The sequence below is a fragment of the Mustela putorius genome, unplaced genomic scaffold (assembly GCF_011764305.1).
Source record: "Mustela putorius furo isolate JIRA1106 unplaced genomic scaffold, ASM1176430v1.1 tig00000460_pilon_pilon_pilon, whole genome shotgun sequence".
Taxonomy (NCBI): Eukaryota; Metazoa; Chordata; class Mammalia; order Carnivora; family Mustelidae; genus Mustela; species Mustela putorius.
In genome coordinates, this window is record NW_025421389.1 from 3,950,474 (window position 1) to 3,973,574 (window position 23,101).

At 34.6% G+C, this 23,101-nt stretch overlaps 1 protein-coding gene across 2 annotated transcripts in view; it reads left to right on the forward strand.

Annotated features, from left to right (window-relative positions):
• CNTN5 (contactin 5) overlaps positions 1-23,101 on the forward strand; it is a 1,359,165-nt gene that overhangs the window by 1,330,569 nt on the left and 5,495 nt on the right. For both annotated transcript variants that reach the window (XM_045080322.1, XM_045080321.1), the window contains 2 exons: positions 11,706-11,892; positions 12,331-12,443. In XM_045080322.1, the coding sequence (XP_044936257.1) occupies positions 11,706-11,892; positions 12,331-12,443 (300 nt within the window). The remainder of the gene's footprint in view (positions 1-11,705; positions 11,893-12,330; positions 12,444-23,101) is intronic.

The following is a 23,101-nucleotide window of genomic DNA, read 5'->3' on the forward strand; positions in this document are numbered from 1 at the left end:
AAAAGAGACCAATTGAATTTTGCTCTATAAAATAAGTGTGGGGGGATTTCTTCAGGAGAGAAAGGATGAGACTCTTGTTGTTGTGTATTTTATGACCTAACTCTGTAATCATCATAGCAGAAGACAAAAACATGGGCCTATTCTTGTCTGACAATAACTCATGCCAGATAGATTGCATTTAATTTGAATAGCATGGGGTGGGACAGTGTGTGTGTTGTGTGGTGAAAAATGGAATTTCAGATATAAATTAAAGAGGGAAAAGAAGTCAAAATGAAACCAGTCACCAAAAGGCTAAACAAAGGCTATTTTATTTTCCATATGGTGGTTGGGTAGTAGCTGTTTTAGAGATTTTGTTTGATTTTTTATTATGACTATATAAAAGTAAGAATATTAAAAACTAAACAGTAAAAAAGAAAAAAAAAGATGCCAATTCTACTCTTCTTTTTCTGAAATTCTGCAGGCTCTAATTTAAATCAGATAGCTTTCATATCCCTATCATTAGATTTCCTTCTTAGGTTATTTTCATAGATTGGGAGTCTAACCAAAACTAATTACATTTTTCAAAAATCAGCAGATCTAAGGAAATTGAAAAAGTAACATTTCAGTTACTTAACTCATTCCTTCCCCTGTCCTATTGAAAGGCAACTATGGAATTCTTTTTTTCTTTTTTTTTTTTTTAAGATTTATTTATTTATTTATTTGACAGAGAGAGAGAGAGATCACAAGTAGGAAGAGAGGCAGGCAGAGAGAGGTGGGGGGGGAAGCAGGCCTCCCGCCAAGCAGAGAGCCTGATGCGGGGCTCGATTCCAGGACCTTGAGATCATGACCTGAGCTGAAGGCAGAGGCTTAACCCACTGAGCCACCCAGGTGCCTCGGCAACTATGGAATTCTTTGAGAGCAATTAATCACTCAGTTTACTGTGTTTCTGTTTGTTTGCTTCTAGATACATTGCTTCATGGAAAGAATGCTTTAATCCAAATAACTTTTCACAATTTTTGTACTGAAATTTTTACATAAACCATTTTATTTTCAACATTAGAATATTTGTGTGAATGTATTATCTTATACACATAAAAGACTGAAAGGATATTGATATCTTTTATCATGTTCATAGTTATTTTCCATTTTTTTATTCTTTTACACATATCTAAAGTTACTATAACACCTCTAAACAGGAGTTTTCTCACCCCTAAATCCAGCCATCCTGAGTTCATCGTCCGTCCATCCACAGTCTCACTCTCTTATATAGCAGACATTTGTACACACAAAATATACAAAAAATGAAACCACAAATGTAGACATCAACCCATTTAGTTTAACAAATACTTGGAACATTTTTGCTGACACTCTCTTAGAATGATCCATTTGAGAATTACCAAACTGCAACACATTCTCCTTTCTTTTGAGCAACGGGCTTTATTTTAACACCGAACAATGTACTTGTGGTCTAGAGGTATTAACTCAATGAGTGTTGAACAGAAAGATACAGCCATGGTTTTGCTTACTATACTATGAAATTGAGAAGTGTTATAAAATGCCTAAACACACACATACAAAAGGAAGCTTTACAAAACACATACTTAACAGTATAAAAATACTTATTACTAATTGACTGCTAACTACTGACTGACATTTTATTTTCAAAAGGATAATTTTTTTAAATCTACATATGTGAAAGAGCACAAATTATAAATGTGCAGTTCAATGAGCTACCACTAAGTAAACATACCTGTGTAACTATAATCCGGGTCATGAAACAAAACATTACTAAAAACTGGAGACCTACCTTGTGTTTACTATAGTCACTATCCTTATTCATACCCTCCCAAAAACAAATATCCTGAATTCTGATTCGTTTTCATAGTTTTTGGAATTATATGGAGCTTTTTATATCTTGCATTTTCTATTGTTACATGCTTTCTCCCAAACTATATTGTATGAGCATACCACAATTTATTTTTCATTCTATCATTGATGAACTTTAGGGTTGGGTTTTTTCCAACTTGGATCTGTTATGAATAGAGCTACCTATATAAACAATTTTGAGAATTATCTACTTGCAATATTAATTCTCGTAATTGATGAGTTTTGTATATCCCTGTTTTGTTTTGGGGTTTTTTAGGTGTTCTTTATCAATATATGTCTTAGAAATCTTTTCTTAGGTTAATCCCTGTTTTATTGTCTTGATTCTATTGTAACTGTGATCTTTGTCTTAAACTATATTTTTTCTTTAACTTTGTAATATGAAAAATATATGAAATATACAGAGAAGCATAGTAAATTTCTATGTACTCAACATTCACCTTCAACCATGATGAATTAATGAATAACATTTTACATATAACTGCATTTAATCAATTCTTCCATGTTATTTTGAAGCAAATCTCAGCAATTACATCATTTCACACATATTTTATAATAAATCTCTAAAATATATGTTTTTTAAAATTGCCACTTTTCTCCTTCCTGAGACATGCATGTTGAAGAATGCACTCAGTTTAAACAGGAGCAAACCAAAAACTCCCACCCAATGCAGTTGTTTTGAGATAGATTTTTTTGGTTGCGACCTACATTTATACCCACTCTCTCATATATTCTCCCTGAGAAAGCATATTTTATCTTTTAACCACTGCTCATCTTCTTGGTTAAAAGATAAAATATGCTGCTTTTGGGTGCTCGCCAAGATTTTTCAGTTCTCATCTAGGCCAGGATTTGCATGACCACTTTTCTTAGTCACCAATTATGCCTATCATTTTATTTAATATCTCTCTTGTAGATCTGTGGTATTAGTTTCTATCAATAATTTGTATATCCTCTACTCCCCCTATTCTCACCCTCTCACTCTCTCTGATCACTCTCAATCAAAAGAGATTTCCAAATTTTTGAACTTCTCAAAGAATTAACTTTGGCTTTATTCATTTTTTTATCTGCATTTATTTTCAGTTCATTAAATACTGTGCCTATCTATATGATACCCTTCTTTTTATTTTCTTTGAGTTTACAATATATGTTCTTTTTTGAGCTCCTTAAGATGGACATATCATTGAATTTTGGTTTTTTATCTCTTCTAATATATAGTTAAAACTATACATCTCCAAACTCTGCATTCCTAACACCTTATATATGGTAAAATACATAATAATTTTTTAAGATTAATGTTCTTCTACCTGAAAGTATTAACTTTCAAATCAAAACTTGTTTTCTTTCATTAAGAGACTATTATATTTACAGCTCATCTCATAACAACTGCATTGGGTGGGAGTTTTTGGTTTGCTCCTGTTTAAACTGAGTGCATTCTTCAACATGCATGTCTCAGGAAGGAGAAAAGTGGCAATTTTAAAGAACATATATATTATATTTTATAATTTTTTAAGATTAATGTTCTTCTACCTGAAAGTATTAACTTTCAAATCAAAACTTGTTTTCTTTCATTAAGAGACTATTATATTTACAGCTCATCTCATAACCACAATTAAGGACTTGGTTATAATAAAATATTCACTGAATTTTCTTTCTTCAACATGCTTTATTTTACAACATTTGATTAAAGAAGGAAAGGGAGCAAACACATGTAAAAGACCTGCACTGAACTACATGGATTAAGGACACGTTCACTTATTATTTATAGCCACTCTTCTTCAGTATATTTTCTTTAGATACTAGTGACAGCTTCTAGGAAAAATAAATACAGATTTATTCAGTAAATTATATCCATCATTATGTTCTTTCTGCATTTTAAAACTCCTCACCCGTATCCTCTAATCACTGTTGAATTGTCTCATAAATATTCAAAAGTTTAACTAAGCATTGTTTATTTATCTTATTTGATTCATTGAATTGCATCCTTTCTAGTAAAATTACTGTTGGCACAAAGCAACTAATATGATACTGACTGTCAGTGTATCTCAGAGTATTGATTGTGAATAGCCAATTTAATAACTATACCTTAGTGCTAAACTCAGGAGATTGGGAAGCTGGAGATCAACTAAATTGAGGCAAGCAAAGACATTCTTGACTGAAACAAATTCATTTTCCACGGGAAATGTGTTCCTCATATATAAGCTCTCAGTAGAAGGACATGGCTAAAATTAGGTGTTAGGTGAGAAAAGAGGAATGTAAAAGGCAATTGAAGCATTATTAGAGAAAATGTCATAGAGTTTCAAAGTTTATCTGAAGATGAGGAATCACTGGAGAAGCAGGCTAAAAGTGAAATATCTATCTCCTAACTCAGTTTACATTAATTACAACTGTTGAATTTAGGAATGGCAATGAATTGAATGGAAGCACATACAACTGGCTTTTCTTGATTTCTTGTAAAGTAACCATGAAACTGTAAGAGAAGAGAAAATGCTTATTGCAATTGCATTGAGGGATATGAAACAAAACTGTTAGCAGCATTTTCTAGGTTTTTCTTTGTGCAATGACCCAGCCTCAAAATTCCATTTTCTAGGTTCAAGTACACAATGAAATGGCCTCTGGCCTCCTTTCTCTTTATCTTCCTCTTCAGTGCAACAAACTACAGTCACACACATAAAGCTTTGTCTCTCAAATCAGCCTTGGGTAGATTTCATTGTGTTACTTGCAGAATAAGGAGTGGAGGCTTGTACTAACAACCAATAATCTAGCATCTACCCACACTGCATAGACCACTGGTCTGGTATATACAGTTTAGAGATGGATTTCTTCCCATTCCAATCAACTTTAATTCCTTTCTAGAACACCATTAAAGTTTAGTTAGGTAAGATTCAAGGATGATTAAACAATAAAACTCTTTGAGAAAAGAAAACAAATGGTAAGGCTCAGTATGAATTCCTTTCCCTATGAGATTTTCTTGTAAATCGGAAGAAAAATTTTAAACATATGAATCTAGATACCAATGAGAAAAAGGGGAGTATTTCTTCTATTTCTAAAGAGTGATCCAAAATATGAAGAGAATGCACTATAAATATTAAAGTCTTAAGAACTCCTTTTTTGTCATGCCCACAACTAATCTACCACAAAAGTCTATTGATTTTATTTTCTAAATATTACTTGACTCCATATGTGTCCCAGCATCTACCACCATAACCCTAGTTCAGGATATCCTCATTTCTTAGCCAAACTCTAAATCCCTTCCAACTGTTCTATACCTATTCTTGTCTCCTTCCAGTCTCTTCTCCATATTGCAACCATTGCCACTTTGGTGCTTTGTACAAACAAACAGATAAATTAGGATAGCTTCATATAGTTTCATAATTACAAATGACTGTAACAAAAGTCTGAATGACATGAAAGAGAGATGGTTTATTTAGAGAAGTGGTCAATGGAGGCTTCTCAGGTAAGCTGGACCATTGGAGAAAGGAGATAACCATTTAGAGAAAAAAAAAAAGCTATAAAAAGAGCTTCCATAGGGATAGCACCATAAATTCAATTAGAAATGTGAGTGAACGTCTGAGACCCATTTTTCTGAAAGGCAGCAAGAAAAATGAGTTAGAATGTAAAATGAGGTTGGAGAAGGACATGAAGACCCTATCAGGTAGGGCCTTGGAAACCATGGTAAGGAGTCTGGAATTTATTCTAAGTGCAATATGGAAAGGTTTTTAACAAGGGAGCAACCTGATTCATGTACTTCAAGAAACAAGACAGACAAACAACAACAAAAAAACTTTGGACAGCTGGGTGTATCTTTTCAAAAAACAAATATACACTCCCACTCTCACGCCTGCTTAAAATCCTTCAATATGTTATAATTGTTCCTAACCCCTTAATACAGACAACTAAAAGGTCTAGCTCCATCCTTTGTCTCTAGGATCAAATTAAGCCACATTCATCATCAACTTCAACATCAACCTAACTGTTTAATTTTTTTCAGAATACCTATACTCATTCTTCTCTTCAGACTTCACACACTATTCCTCTGCCTTCCTTCCCTCTTTGCCTACTTAGCTCCTGCTTTTCTTTCTGCCTGTGCTCAACTATTTCTCTTATGGAAGCCTTCTCTGACCAACCTCTCACCACTGAAACCTATCCTATATTGTAGATCTCTAGCAATGAGTAGTTTGTCAGAACCACAATTTTATGTTTGTGTGGTTATTCACTCAATGGCTATTTAAGCTATTATTTTTTCAATTAATAAACTTCAAAAAAAAGAAAGAAAGAAAGAAAGAAAAAGAAAGAAAGAAAGAAAGAAAGAAAGAAAGAAAAGCAGTTTTAGGTCCACAGCAGATTTGAGCAGAAAAAGTAAAGAGAATTCCCACAAACCCTTATCCCTACACACTTACCACTTCCCCCACTATCCACACACCTCAACAGAGTTGTACATTTGCTTATAATTGATGAACCATACTGATACATCATCACCATTCACAGTCCAGAGTTTAAATTAGGGTTCATTCTTAGTATTGGATGTCTCTAAGTATTTTTTTTTCAAGATTTTATTTATTTATTTAACAGATCACAAGTTGGCAGAGAGGCAGACAGAGAGAGGGGGGAAGCAGGCTCCCTGCTGAGCAGAGAGCCGCATGTGGGGCTCAATCCCAGGACCCTGAGACTGTGACCTGAATGGAAGGCAGAGGCTTAACCCTCTGAGCCATCCAGGCACCCCTCGTCTCTAAGTGTTTTGACAAATGTATAAATATCCACCATTATAGTATTGTACAAAATAGTTTCATGGCTGTAAAAGTCCTCTCTGTTCTGGCCTATGCTATGTCTTTTTTGACTCACCATTAGTCCCCAGTTTCCTGCAGGCATAGTTCTTGGTAAATAATACATATTCAAAAAATTTTTGAATGAATAATTGAATTAATAATTTTTAAGAATAGAGTCCTGATAAAATATTTACATTTTAATATGCATTTAGATTTTAAAAAACAAACAATAAGAAAGCCTCTAAGCTCCCTATAAGAAAGAATAAGTTACTTTCAAAGATGCAAAAAATCAATTATTCATTTGCAGCATTAAATAACAATAGAAAATAGAGCTACACTTATTAAATTCAAGGAGTACAATATTGAATGAGCAGTGATCAGTAAGTACAATTAAAGATATAGAGATAAATGACTAAAGGAACTAAGAAGAAAGTGTATTTTTAAAATCTAACTGGTAACAAAAATCAGAAGATAAAATATTAAGGATACTTCTTCACTGAAAACCGAGAAGTAAATTTCACAACTCATCCAGTAACCATCTACTGTAAATGGCAAAAATTATGGATTTTTGTCTTCCTCTCTAGTTTCATTTTTCCTTCCCTTCCACTATGCTCCTTTGTTTTCTTTCTCAAATTCCTCTTATCAGTGAGATCATATGATAATTTTCTTTCTCTGATTGACTTATTTTGCTTAGCATAATACCCTCTAGTTTTTGTATCAAAAAGCATAATAATTTTCATAACTTGAGACACCATAATCTCCTGTGTGGGATTCTATCTGGGAATTAATTCAATATGTAGAAAACAATACAGATGAGGATATTTGTGGCAACATTTTAATGAAAAAAAAAAAAATCAGATGGAAGCTACCCAAATGTTCCACAGTAGAATACTGGTTAAATAATATTTGGTACACAGACATATAATAAAATATTACTTAGAAAAAAGAGAAAATATTTATGTGTAACTCTAACGTTAGAGAATAAAATTAAGACATGCAACTGTAGGTACATTAATTATATTAAGTATGTGTAATGAAAACATAGGAAGAGATACACAGACACATACCAAAGACAATTATCTGAAGTTGATAAAATAGTGGTTATCTATGCTTCTTCCAGTTTTAGATATTTATATCTTTTTTAATGTTTTTAACTTAATTTCAAGTGATCTTATAGAGTTTGAAGTATATGCACTGATGAAATATATCATCAAAATAGGAATTGACAAGGAAATCTAAAATACATTTATATGTGAACATACTCTATATATCTGGTATTTAATATATGTATGTTTAGTATACATACTGACTGAATATACATAGCCTGCAACTTGCTTTTTAAAACTTAATGTATCTTAGATTACCATATGACCAGAAATCCATCTGTGAGAAGGTTGCAGGAGTAGTTCAAGGCCATGATGATTTATTGGAAAATCTTGAGGCTGGGTGCACGCAGATGGGTTATAACTCAGAAGTTACTCAGATATCAAATGGAGGCTATATGGTACTTGTTTTCCTTTTGTCTACAGTCCTTGTATTGTGAATTGTAATTTTTAGTAGCATTAAATTAAAACTGATTTAAAAAAAAAAAAGATGGGAATTGAATCAGGGGGAAATAAATGAATGAGTAAGTCTCAACATTAGAAGGTGCATGTGAATTGTGAGTACTGTATTACCTCAACTTGAATTTAAGAATGATAAAAGAAGCATAATATTAAACTCCAAATATTTTTGTTTTACTCTTTCTCCCATCCAAAAAAAAAAAAAAAAGAAAGAAAAGAAAAAGAAAGTGGGGGCAAATAATTATTATTTCACTGTGAAAGCAACAACTACTATTCTTTTGTTGTAAACATGCTAGAAATAGAATGTGTGGATTTTTTTTTATTTCTCTGTAGGTTTAATTTTTTATTGCTTTTTAAATTAAAGTTCTATATTTTAATTCCAGTATAGTGAACATACAGTGTTATATTAGTTTTAGGTATACAATATAGTGATTCAGCAATTCTTTACATCATTACCCAGTGCTTATCTTAATAAATGTACGTACTCTTAATCCCCTTCACATATTTCACCCATCACCCCAACCCACCCACCTCTGATATGCTTTATTTTAAATTAGCACCCTCAGTTAAAGTTGTTGTTTTTTTTTTTTAACAAGAACATTTTTTACCTGAAGCATAGTTTAGAATACACTGTGTAATTTTCAGTTGGAATTAGTTGGAATTTTTTTTCACAATTAGTTACTTAAGAAACATTTTATCTTTCAATAAGATGTTTTAATTTTAGGTAATTAATCAGAACATTAAGTATTCAATATTTAGAAGTCAAAATTTATAGTGAAATCTTTATCAAATAAATTCAAATTTATTGAATTTAAACATACTTGTTTCCCTCAAATATATATATTTAATTAATTTAAAATAATCTAACCAATTAAAGAAAATTAAAACAGAGAAGTGTAAATCAGATATATCACTGGAAAGGAAAGATATGTGTTTGTTCATCTAATGACATGTCAGGCAATTTTGTAGTTTTAAAATAACTTAGATTTATTCTCTTAAAATATTTTCAAAGATGAAGCAAGTTAAGCTAGTTTTCAGAATTTGGAATGAGTCCCTCATCATATAAAAGTTAGAATTTTAGGGGCGCCTGGGTTGCTCAGTGGGTTAAAGCCTCTGCCTTCAGCTCAGGTTATGATCCCAGGATCCTGGGATCGAGCCCCACATTGGGTTCTCTGCTTGTCAGGGAGCCTGCTTCCCTCCTCTCTCTCTGCCTGCCTCTCTGCCTACTCGTGATCTCTGTCTGTCAAATAAATTAAAAAAAAAAAAGTTAGGATTTTAGAGAATTCCTACTTATTCAAACAGATTTTTGAAGTTCAGTCACTTAGCTGTATACCAGTTCAAATCTGTGAAGAGACAAGTATGAGAAATAGGAATTTGATTATTTTTTTAGCCTTTAAAAAAAATAAAGAGATTGATATATACAAAGATATATGAGATCCATGTAGATGTTTCAGACAGGGGTTAGTTGCAAAGAACTAAATTACTCTAGTTTAAGTAAGAGGTATTATAGTTATTAAGTTTTTTGTAAAATTATTGACTTAAATTAATGGACTTTAGGGTGACTTGAAAGATCAAGGATGATTTTCCAAATCAAACTATACAACCAACACGAAGGAAGATGTCTTCTAAGCCACCAGACCCAGAAGCATGCGCCATTGCCATGGTTAAAGAAGCCACTATAATCAGGATGGTGCCACATTCAGGAAGTTGCTGCAATCTGGAGACCTCCAATCTTGTTGTCAGTTCCAGAATCCCACTATGCAAACTATGATTTGCACCAACAAAATGGATATTCTGTGCCCTGATTCTTGATTCTCATAAAGCTAATGCTGCCTTAGGGTGGCAGGGAGGAAAGGAAAAATAGACTCCATTAATATGCTTACCAACAGAGATGCAAAAGCAGAAATTCAATATCCATCTCACTTTTACTTTCAAATTTCAGGCATATTCATCTGACTGAAGCTAAAACACATTGAGTCTTAACTGCAGAGGAGTCTTAGAAATAAGATTTTTCACTCTCCATCCTCTGCAGTACAAGGAGATAACTAGGATGAAGAGTGAAATGGATGTTGAACACTAATGTAACCATATCCCTTTGGTTACTCAACATATATACACATCCTTTTCCCCACTTGGCAACACTCAAAAGCAACAATAAGCAACAACTGTGTATCACTTTTTAAATGAAAATGTACTGACCCTTTCCCTAAGCAGGAAAGCCAAAGAAAGTTCCATCAGTAAATCTGTCCAACTCATGGTGAGAGTTTATTCTTCCTCTGATGAACTATATTAGAAAGTTACCTATCTACAACACTATATAATATATCAGAAGAAAGGAAAGGGCCCAATTTGTTAATATGTATACACAAAACAATACCTGGAAGAAAGTATAGCTATTATAGTCTTCATTTCACAAAGTTGCAGTGACAACCTTCCTTCCTTTGCCTTCAAAGAGCACCTAGGCTGGTAGAGGACTTTTAATGTGATGTGGTAACTCAAATGTTTTTTTCCTGAGAGACAAGAGCCTATAATCACTTCCTATGGTTATAGCTGGAAATGTCAGTCTTTGGCATGCTCCAGAATATTTCAAATAACAAACAAAAACACCTCGCTGTCCACAGTGTATAGCAGCAACCTTAGCTGAAAGCCTTTGGAAAATGTGGTGTTTGTCTTTCTAGCCTCTACAGTAGACAAAGCACTTGAAGGAGGATGAAATGGGTGCAGTCATCTACTTCTTTCACCACAGTAAAAATGGGGTGATGGGGGAACTACTGTTTTATTACTTTTATCACAGTGAGTAGAGGAATAAAAAAATACTCTTTTCTCCACTTAAATATGGTCACATTTTAATGTCTAAGATAGTGTTAAGCTTAGGTATACAAAGAGAGTTAGTTAAACTCACAAAGGGCTCAAGTTTGGTATGAGCACTGTCACATGAGCTTATAATCAGGAAAGATCATCTCAATGCATAAATTATGCTTTGACAGAAAAGTTCCTTTCTGCCTCCCTCCCATATCCTAGCAATGTGATAGGTCTACATTTAGACCACTCCCAGATACTGTGAATGTTCTGTGTCACCTCTTCTCTATTAAATCCATACAGCTTATATGACTCCCCTTTTTGTAGAGCCCAGAAGGAAATATTTTTCATGTCTCTTTCTCAAAAAAATCAAAGTTCCATGACTTTGAAAGATGAAAATTTCTGATAACCTATGAGAGAAAAGCCCTTCTTCAGTTTCTTTAAATGATTCTTCCTTAATGTCAGGATGTGTTTGGGGCCCTTTCCAAGAAACTCGTGCTATCAGGCTAGAAGGTAATACCTTTTATTGCTCTGCTGAGTCCTGCTAAGATGCACGCAGATATAGATTAGACAGTGACTAACACTGATTTTGCCAAGTTAGTAGTACCTGTTAATTGGATGATATAGGAGTGATTTCTTAGGGTTTTAGGAAAACCAAACAATCTCAAGCATAGAAGAAACTTCAAAATTAATTTGTCATTTAATAATCTGTTGACAGGTTGGTTATTGGAAAGACATGGAACAAGAAGATGCAGCAGAAACGGTCAAAACTAGAGGGAATGAGTCCTCTCTCATTCTGACAGGATTAGAAGGAAATACTTTATATCACTTCACGGTGAGGGCTTATAATGGAGCTGGATATGGGCCACCTAGCAGTGAAGTGAGTGCAACCACCAAGAAATCCCGTAAGTGACTGGGGCTTTTTGTTTGTTTCAAACAAAAGGAAAACATTTTTTAACATTTCTGAAAGCCATGTGAGGTACAAAATAAGAAGCATTGAAGGGGAGTTTTAATTCATAGTCTTGCTTGAATGCTTAGATCTAAAATCCAAAACTAGCTCAGAAAATTTTGCATTCACAGTAGATAAAAGTTATCTTCCTGTGAAACAAGGCCACGCGATTTTGTCACAGAAGGAAGATAAAAGGATTCTGGTTCAAAAGTTCAGTAGAATAGCTATTAAAATGACACTTTGGAGCAAAAACCTTCCTTATCTGACTCCAGTTGGAAAGAAGCCTATGGTGCCAGCCAACTACCAAACAAAGAAAAGATTGAAATACAAAGATTTAGGTGAAGAAATGGATTTAACATTCCTTGTCAATTCACTTTTGCTTTTTATTTTGCAGCCCCTAGTCAAGCACCCAGCAATCTCAGGTGGGAACAGCAAGACTCTCAACTTTCTCTGGGCTGGGAACCAGTCAGACCATTAGCCAATGAATCTGAAGTCATGGGCTACAAGGTCAGTATGTTTCTTCACTCCCTTGTATAGATACTCACCTTAAAAATCGTTAGTATGAGGATATACAAATATAAGGCATGAGCATATTCTAGTCATATTCTACTTATAAGTACAATCATATTCTACTTATAAGTTAGAAGAAAACCCCCCTACAATAGGTCAGCTATCACAGTCAAAATCAGTTTTAACTGCACAAGGCATAGGAAGGGAATAAGTAGGAAAAGCAGCAACAGTTTGAATCCAGGATGAAGAATGGCTCCATGAAGCAGTGTCAGGACCAAGAGAACTTAAGCACAGAGTCCTAGCATTTTCTCCCAGAAGATAAAGTTTTCTGGCAGATGACAAAGACTGTATGATTTAATTTGTGTGGAAAGACTACTAGCAAAAAAAAAAAAAAAGAAAGAAAGAAAAAAGAAAAGAAAAAATGTTAGGTCCAACACTTTCTTAAGAGATAGATTCTCTTTGTTTCTTTGTTTCTTTCTTTCTTTCAAGAAAGAGTCCATCTAGAGACACCAAGCTCCAAAAAAGACACAGCATTTCACATATAGCTATCCTGAAATGTGTCAACAAACGAGCTGGTAATATGAAGACATTTAGATGGTTTTTGAAGAACGACAATGTGGTCTATATATTGATTTAGTTGAATTTCAGATTCTTTTTTCATCAGATTCTATTATTGTCTTAAACTCCATACAGAACCATACATTGAATATTAGTTATATCAAAAATTTTAAGCATTTTAATAGTATTTAAACTGAAAGTCATCATTTATGTGGCTTTTCAATTACCAGAAATTATAACTCAGTATTTTGTATTTAAATTGTTAATATTCTGAAGCTAAAAACTTAAGAAGTTATAAATGAAATATATTTTTAAGATAAGTAATTCCCATTAATCATATTTTAAAACACAAATTATATTATTTCTTACAGACTATAATTAGTATGGATGGCAGACATCCTTCATTACTCAAACATTCACACTGAAATCTGTTCTAATCCTTAGAGATATTGAATTTGAGCTTTTGCAGGAGGGCAGGTGACCCATTTTTTAGACCTTCCCTTTGCTCTCTTCCTTCTATACTCTTACCCAAATAACCATGTCCTTACAACTTTTCCTCTAAGGCAAATATACCTTCAATAATTAAAAGTAGCAGTATGGCCACAAATGGTCATATACCTTCCAAGAAAAACCTCATATCATTAGAACTATGGCAACCAAACTCCCAAACTGGAAGAGCAAAGTAGAAAACAAGAAAGAAATACATGAAAGCATATGGCTACCTGACAGAACCAGTCAGCATAAGGCACCTCTCAGATAATAAACCCTGAAAAATACGTGAGGTTGGGCATAGGGTTCCCAGGCAAGGTAATTCTTCTTTTTGCTCACAATTACCCCATCTATTTCTGTCACTGTTCTTCCTCTTTATATGTGGTTGTTTCCCCAGCCAGACTATATGTGACTGAAGGCAGAAACTCCTTATCATTTTATCCCCAGTGTTTCTAGAATGAATGAATAAATTATTTAATTTAACTCAGCTAGATGTATATTATGTATATATTATCAGATGTGTGTTTTTTCAGCATGGTCTTTTTGTTTGTGATCTGTCGTGGGAAAAGAACACCAGCTTGTGAGTCAGACTTTCTTTCAAATACTATATGTATAACTTTGAGCAAGTTGCTTAATCTCTCTGAGTCTCTTTTCCTTAACTTCAAAATGACAAAAATAACAATAAAATAATATCTATCATACAGAATTATTTATGGATTAAATAAGATAATTGATTTAAAATACCATATAGCTATCAGCATATAGAAGGTGTTCATTTAAAAATAACTATTATTTATTCTAATTGTTTTGGGAGAAGAATGTCTGGTTAGGTGAATTTTAACAAAAGGAACTAATCTGCCTGTTCTACCCAAATGAAGACTGCAGAAGTTACCTTGGAATACCTTCTTGCTGGGGGCAGAATCACTAGCATGTTCCATCTTAGTTATATAAGTTAATGACAAATTAGGTACACATTGATAGAAGATTTTTTTTCTTTTTTCCCTTGAAATGGTTATACTTTCTTGTGTTCTTGAAAAGAAAGAGCTTGTTCCTAAGAAAGGAGTCTGCTGGTAACAAATGGAGTGAGACCTCAAAGCCTGTTCCTTTGCAATTAAATCTTATTCAAACTTCTGATAGGATAATCCCCAATGAGAAACCTATTGGCAGAAATGTCACAAGTAGGGGTGCCTGGGTGGCTCATAGAGTTCAGCCTCTGCCTTCAGCTCAGGTTATGATCTCAGGGTCCTGGGATGGAGCCCCGCATCGGGCTCTCTGCCCAGGAGGGAGCCTGCTCCCCACCGCCCCCCTGCTTGCCTCTCTGCCTACATGTGATCTTTCTCTCTATGTCAAATAAATAAATAAAATCTTTTAAAAAGAAAAAGAAAAAGAAATGTCACAAGGAGCCCCATGAGGGAAAAAGGACTTTAGGCTGATGACTGTGGCTTAACACAGTGCTTGAATTCTCCTAGGAAAGTCTGGTTTTCACAGGATGAAACTCCTCCTGACATATGCACAAAGGGCCAGGAATGTGATTAGAAACAATAGCTGCAAATCTAAACTACAGAGATGTAACCCAGAGAACACAAGCTTGTAGTCCCCTTTTCTGAACATGACTTTGGAGAAAACTCCTCCAGTCTAGGCAAGGATCTGCACTGCATCTAAAGAGCTGTACCATTTGGATGGAGGTTCACCCAAGTGGCCAAGGGTAAGCATGGCATTCAGAGAGAAAAAAACCTCTTTGATTTCTACTACATCCTCCCAAACTACTGCCAGACCAAGAATGACCTAACCACTACCAAGAATACCAGTATAAGAGTGGACCACCTCTTAAGCTTAATAGCATATGGCAGTCACAAAAGATTGACAAAAGTAGGTACAAGTCAGTACACTATATCTTTATCCATGAGGCAATTTGAGGTAGAGGCCTTCCTGCTTAACAGGGTAAGAGAAAGCTTCCACAAGTAATTATAATATCAAAAAGAGAAGTACATTTATTTTTACTTTGTCTTAGCCAAGGTACTTTACTTTTATAAGCAAAAGAGATCACTGGAAATGTACCTGGTGTGTAGGTTTGATGTTGGGAAACTTGGAGTCAATGCCTGAGGTTTGAAATTCAAGGACTGTGCATTTTACCTTTTGTATTAAGTCCAAAGTAGATGAATTCAGAAAAGTCTTCATTTATTGTTACATCATTAACCCAACTCACATCATTGTTGTATTACATCATATATATAGACTAGATCTTTCTAGATTATGCTTTTCAGAATAGCAGTACCACATTAATTTTTTGTTTAGAATAACTTCTTTAGAAAACTCACTCTTCCCAGCTTATTAAGTAGAATTTGAAGACAGTATTGAAAATACAATTTCCTTTATGCCTAAAGATAGCTGTCCTCACAACCACCGTTCTGTAAATGTCTAGATTTTCAAAGGACTCCTTCAACTCCTTATTGTCAATAACTACTTCTGACATGTCTTGATAACTCCTTAACCTTCTCATATTTCTCATTTTCATTCATCTTTACTAAATCAGGATTTTACAATGAGCTGAGATTCTCTTAAACATCTGAGACTAACCTTTAATTTAATGCATCTTTTCACTTAGTATACCTACTTAGTGACTCATAGCATCACATCTCCCTGGATGTACTGGTAAAAGCCAGTACATTTTGATATCAACTGGAATTTTTCCTGATTTTACCTTTTGTTTCTAAATCTCAACTGATCCACAAATTTTTCTTCAACTCTGGATTTTATAGCAATATTAGATATGCATTACTAGCTGCATTTTTCTTTGTGATAAGAATTGTAATTTATAATTACATAATAACAATGTCCTCTAAAATAGTCACTCCCCTGCCAATCCTCACCAATTTACATACTTCCTCATTGCCATAAATGTGCTTTCTAATTACCTCATGTGGATGATCAGAATTCTAATTCATTACACTGCTACAGTCGAAATAAGAAGCATAAACTCTGATATAATTATCACTTTTTAAGCTGAAAGAACCTGCTGTGGGCATGCTCTGAGAAATGTTTCTGATGCCCCAAATCTTGACCAAGTACAACTCTATGCATTGCTATATCACCAAATACATTTTCTATTGCAGTGTATATCACATGTCACTGCATTACTATCTGTCCCTATTACATTGTAAGTGACATGAGAGCAGGAACCATGTGGTCTTGTTCTGTTATGAATCTCCAATATATAGCAGTGTTCCTGGCCCACATGATATATCCAATAAATTATACTTATTCTTCCCTATAAGAATTTCAATGCATATAATTACTGCATGCACTAAATACTTTTAGAGAGAAGTTACTTCTCTCTTGAGACCCTGAAATAAATTTAAATCTCTGAAAGATAAAGAAAATGAAATGGAGGGACCATTTATTACCAGAATGCAAAAGGGAGGATCAAGTATAGGCATGATTTAATATATGACAAGATTGTTCTACTAAAGTTTTTTTTTCCTTCTATGTCTGTTAGTTCAAGCTCAAAACAGATTTTAATAAGAAAAAATCTAAATTTTTATCTAGCTTTCTAAGCATCTTTTATGGTGCAATTGAAATACTGACTATTGACAATGAACAATGATGGCAAGAGAAGTCAATTTCTTTTAAACAGAAATATAGAGATTGTATTTTCTTTTATTTTGTTTGTAGGAGATTTTTTTAAATCCAGATCTATAAGTAGAAACAATATAATATAGTTCTGAAGCAGCTCTTAACTGATCATCAGAATAATAAACTTCTAACCCAATTTCTTTCTTAACTAGCCATGTGATCTTGTATAAATTGCATAACTCCTATGATCTTTGCTTTCTGATATGTAACCAAAGGATAATTTCATGTCTTTTTAAATTTATTTTATTTATTTATTTTTAATTTTGTTAGTTAGTCACCATAAAAATTCATCATTAGTTTTTATGCAGTGTTCCAAGATTCATTTTTTTTTTTTTTATGTACAACACCCAGTGCTCCATGCAATACATGCCCTCCTTAATACACACCACCAGGCTCACCCATCTCCCCACTCTCCTCCCATCTAAAACCCTCAGTTTGTTTCTCAGAATCCACAGTCTTTCATGGTTTGTCTCCTTCTCTGATTACCCCCAATTCACTTTTCCTTTCCTTCTCATGTCCTCCATGTTATTCCTTATGTTCCACAAGTAAGTGAAGCCATATGATAATTGACTTTCTCTGCTTGACTTATTTTACTCAGCATAATCTACTCCAGTTCCATCCATGTTCATCCAACGGTTGAGTATTCATCCTTTCTGATGGCTAAATAATATCCCACTGGATATATGGACCACATCTTCTTTATCCATTCTTGAAGAGCTCTTGAGATGGAAAGAGCATCTCAGCTCTTTCCACAGTTTGGCTACTGTGGACATTGTTGCTCTGAACATTGGGGTACAGATGGCCCTTCTTTTCACTGTGTCTGTTACGTTGGGGTAAATACCCAGCTGTACAATTGCCAGGTCATAAGGTAGCTTTATTTTTAGTTTTTTGAGTAATCTCCACACTTTTCCAAAGTGGCTACACCAACTTGCATTCCCACCAACAATGGAAGAGGGTTCCCCTTTCTCCACATCCTTCCCAACATTTGTTGTTTCCTGTCATGTTAATCTTTGCCATTCTAACTGGTGTAAGATGGTATCTCAATGATGTTTTGATTTGAATTTCCCTGCTGGCTAATGATGATAAACATTTTTTCATGTGTCTGTTAGCCATTTGTATGTCTTCTTTGCAAAAGTGTCTCTTCATGTCTTCTGCCCATTTTTTGAGATGATTATCTGTTTTTTGGGTGTTGAGTTTGAGAAGTTCTTTATAGATCTTGGATATCAGCCTTTTGTCTGTACTGTTCACTTGAGAATATGTCCCATTTCGTGGGTTTCCTCTTTGTTTTGTTGGCTGTTCCCTTTGTTGTGCAGAAGCTTTTGATCTTGATGAAGTCCCAAAAGTTCATTTACACTTTTGTCTCCTTTGTCTTTGGTGACATGTCTTGAAAGAAGTTGCCGTGACTGATGTCGAAGAGGTTACTGCCTATGTTCTCCTCTAGGATTTTGATGGACTCTTGTCTCACGTTGAGGTCTTTCTTCCATTCAGAGTTTATCTTTGTGTATGGTGTAAGAGAATGGTCCAGTTTTATTCTTCTATACATAGCTGTCCAATTTTCCCAGCACCATTTATTGAAGTGACTGTCTTTTTTCCACTGTATATTGTTTTTTCTGCTTTGTTGAAGATTATTTGACCATAGAGTTGAGGAGCTGTATCTCAGCTCTATACTCTGTTCCTTGGTCTATGTGTCTGTTTTTGTGCCAGTACCATGCTGTCTTGGTGATCATAGCTTTGTAATAAAGCTTGAAATCAGGCAATGTGATGCCTCCAGCTTTTTCTTTTTCAACATTTCCTTAGAGATTTGGGGTCTCTTCTGGTTGCACACAGATTTTAGGATTATTTGTTCCAGCACTTTGTAATGCTTCTGGTATTTTGATTGGTATTACATTGAAAGTATAGATTCCTCTGGGCAGCATAGACATTTTAACAATGTTTATTCTCCCAATTAATGAGTATGGAATGGTTTTTGTGTCTTCTTCAATTTCTGTCATAAGTGTTCTATAGTTCCTCAAGTATATATCTTTTACCTCTTTGATTAGGTTTATTCCAAGATAATCTTATGGTTTTTGGTGCTATCGTAAGTGGAACTGATTCTCTAATCTACCTTTCTACAGATCCATTGTTAGTGTATAAGAAAGCAACTGATTTCTGTTCTAGTAATTTGAGGTCACCATTATTTCTTAGTCACCATAAAATGCATCATTAGTTTTTGAGGGTGGAGTCTTTTGGGTTTTTCACATAAAGTATCAAGCCATCTGTGAAGAGAGAGAGTTTGACTTCTTCTTTGCCAATTTGAATACCTTTTGTTTCTTTTTGTTGTCTGATTGCTGTTGCTAGGACTTCTAGTACTATGATGAACAACAGTGACAAAAATGGGTAATCCTTGTCATGTTCCTGATCTCAAAGGGAAGGCTGTCAGCTTTTCCCCTTTGAGAATGATATTCACCGTGGGTTTTTCACAGATAGATTTTATGAAGTTGAGGAATATTCCCACTATCCCTATACTTTGAAGCATTTTAATTAGGAATGGATGTTGTATCTTGTCAAATGCTTTTTCTACATCAATTGAGAGGACAATGTGGCTCTTCTCTCTCCTATTATTGATTTGTTCTATCACGTTGATTGATTTACAAAAGTTGAACCACACTTGAATCCCATGGATAAATCCCACCTGGTCCTGGTGGATAATTTTTTTAACGTACTGTTGGATCCTGTTAGCTAGGATCTTTTTGAGAATCTTGGCATCCATATTCATCAGAGATATTGGTCTGGGGTCTTTGCCTAGTTTAGACATCAAGATAATGCTGGCTTGATAGAAAGAGTCTGGAAATTTTCCTTCTGTTTTTAATTTTTGAAACAGATTCAGGAGAATAGGTATTATTTCCTCTTTGAATGTTTGGTAGAATTTCTTAGTATATCTGTCAGGTCCTGGAATCTTGTTTTTTGGGAAGCTTTTGATGACTACTTCAATCCCATTACTAGATATTGGTCTATTCAGGTTGTCAATTTATTCTTATTTCAGTCTTAGAAGTTTATAGGTTTCCAGGAATGCATTCATTTTATCTAGGTTGCTTAACTTATTGGCATATAACTGTTAATAATAATTTCTGATGATTATTTATATTTCCTTAGTGTTAGTCATGATCTGCCTTTTCATTCACAATTTTATTAATTTGGATCCTCTCTCTTTTGTTTTGGATTAGTTTGGCCAGTGGTTTATCAATTTTAATTATTCTTTCAAAAACAGCTTTTAGTTTTGTTGATGTGTTCTACTGTATCTCTAGTTTCTAGCTCAGTGATTTTTTGCTCTAATTTTAATTATTTCCCTTCTTGTGGGTGGGGTTGGCTTAATTTGTTGTTGGTTCTCCAGTTCTTTAGGTGTAAAGAGAGTTTGCATATTAGGGATTTTTCAATTTTTTTGACTGAGGCTTGTATGGCTATATATTTCCCCCTTACGGCCGCCTTTGCCATAACCCATAGGTGATTGACCCAAACATTCTTGAGCAGGATGGTCTTTCAGTTCCAAGTATTTGAATTCTTTCCAAACTTTTTCTTATGATTGAGTTACAGTTCAAAGCATTGTGGTCTGAGAATATGCAGGGAATAATCTTGGTCTTTTGGTATCAGTTGAGACCTGATTTGTGACCCAGTGTGTGGTCTAATCTGGAGAAAGTTTCATGTGCATTTGAGAAGAATGAGTATTCTGTTGTTTTAGGGTGGAATGTTCTGTATAAATCTATGAGGTCCATCTGGTCCAATGTGTCATTCAATTTTCTTGTTTTTTATTGATTTTCTGCTTAGATTATCTGTCTATTTCTGAGAGTGATGTGTTAAGATCCCCTATAATTAACATATTCTTATCAACTTGACTCTATTTTGATTAACAGTTGGCTCATGTAGGTGGCTGTTCCCATGTTGGGGGCATAAACTTTTATAATTGTTAGATCTTCTTGGTGGATAAACCCTTTAAGAATGATATAGTGTCCTTCTTTATCTCTGAGTATGGTCTTTAGCTTACAATCTAATTTATCTGATATGAGGATCACTGTCCCAGCTTTCTTTTGAGGCCCATGGGCATGAAAGATGATTCTCCAGTCCTTCACTTTCAGTCTGGATGTATCTTTAGGTTCCAAATGGGCTTCTTGTAGACAGCATATGGATGAGTCCTGTCTTTTTATCCAGTCTGCAAACCTGTGCCATTTTATGGGAGCATTTAGGACATTTATGTTGAAAGTGATTGTTAAAAGATAAGTTTTTATTGTCTGTGAAGTCCTTATTTTTATAGATTGTCTATAAAGTTCTGTTCTATATCACTCTTGGGGTCTTTCTTCTTTTATAAAACCCTCTTAATATTTCTTGTAGTGCCAGCTTGGTGGTCACATAATCTTTTAGACTTTGCTGGTCTTGGAAGCTCTTTCTTTACCTCTCCATCCATTCTGAATGTCAGCCTTGTCAGATAACCTATTCTTAGCTAATGTTCTTCTCATTTAGTGCCATGAATATGTCTTTCCAGGTGTTTCTGGCTTTCCAGGTTTCTGTGGACAGGTCTGACATTATTCTCATGGCCCCACCTCTGTATATAAGGAATCTCTTCCCCCTTAGCTACCATTAAGACATCTCTGAATTTAGAATTCAGGAATTCCATCATCACATGTCTGGGGGGTCTTTCTACCCTCACTGATCTTGGGGGGTGTCCTCTCTGCCTCTAGGACATGAACACTTGTTCCATTCCCTAGATCAGGGAAATTCTCATCTAGAGTTTGTTCAACTATATCTTCTAGTCCCCTCTCTCTCTCCACCTCCTCAGGGATCTCAATAATTCTGACATTGGAACATTTCATGGTGTCATTTCCCTAATTCTGATTTCATGGTTTCTAAGCTGTTTGTTCTAGGCCTCCTCCTAGTCCTTCTTTTCTATCAGTTTCTCTTCTAGATCACAAATTCTGCCTCATTTACCCTAGCTTTTAGAGTATTTAAATTAGAATGGATCTCATTGATAGCATTTTTAAGATCTGCCAGATCAGCTCTCACTTCCACCCTTAGAGATTCTATGTTGCCACTAATAGTCTTCCCCAACCTAGCTATTGTCTGGATAATTCTTACCCTGAATTCTATTTCCAACACACTGTTTATGACCACATTCAGTAGTTCTGTGGCAGAGGTCACAGTCTCTGTCTTTTTCCTCTGTTGGGTATTACTTGTCCGACTCTTTTGGTGAGAGGTCGTTGAGGGGATATATAGCTAAATATATCAACCATGATCCAAGCAAGGTAAACCCTCTGCACTATGTCCTATAGTAGAGACCAGAAGTGTATAATCTTCTGTAGAGATCCAGAAGTATAAAATCTTATATCTCAGGCTGAATTTCATGGGTGTTCAGAGTGTTCTGGTAGATATTTAGCTCAATTCAGGGGGCCAGTGGAAATAGGGCTCCCTACTCCTCTGCCACCTTGTCCCTTCTCCTTATGTCTTTTCTTTTTAAAGATATTTATTTATTTATTTATTTATTTATTTAAGAGAGTGAGCAAGACAGAGAGAGCATAAGCAGGGGGAACAACAGACTGAGGGAGAACCAGGCTCCCTGCTGAGCAAGAAGCTCAATATGGGGCTTGATCCCAGGACCCCAGGGTCATGATCTGAATTGAGGGCAGATACTTAACCAACTTAGCCACCCAGGCACCCCAGGATAATCCTGTCCTAATTTGTAATTCTGAAACTGTTTGCCATGAATAGATGTTCTATTCTAGTACAATGGTTAGGTGTCAAAAAGACTTTACTTTACTATCCAAAGCATCCAAATGCCAGTTCACAGTAAAGCAAACCACAGAACTAAGTAAAAACACTAAAATTTTAACTTTTCAGTGATTTCTTACATTGTTAAATATTTATTGTTTAAATTTTTAACAAGTTATCTTTTTAATCCTTTGAATTTGAAGATGCCGGCTTTGACTACTCCCTCAGGCTACTATTCATTT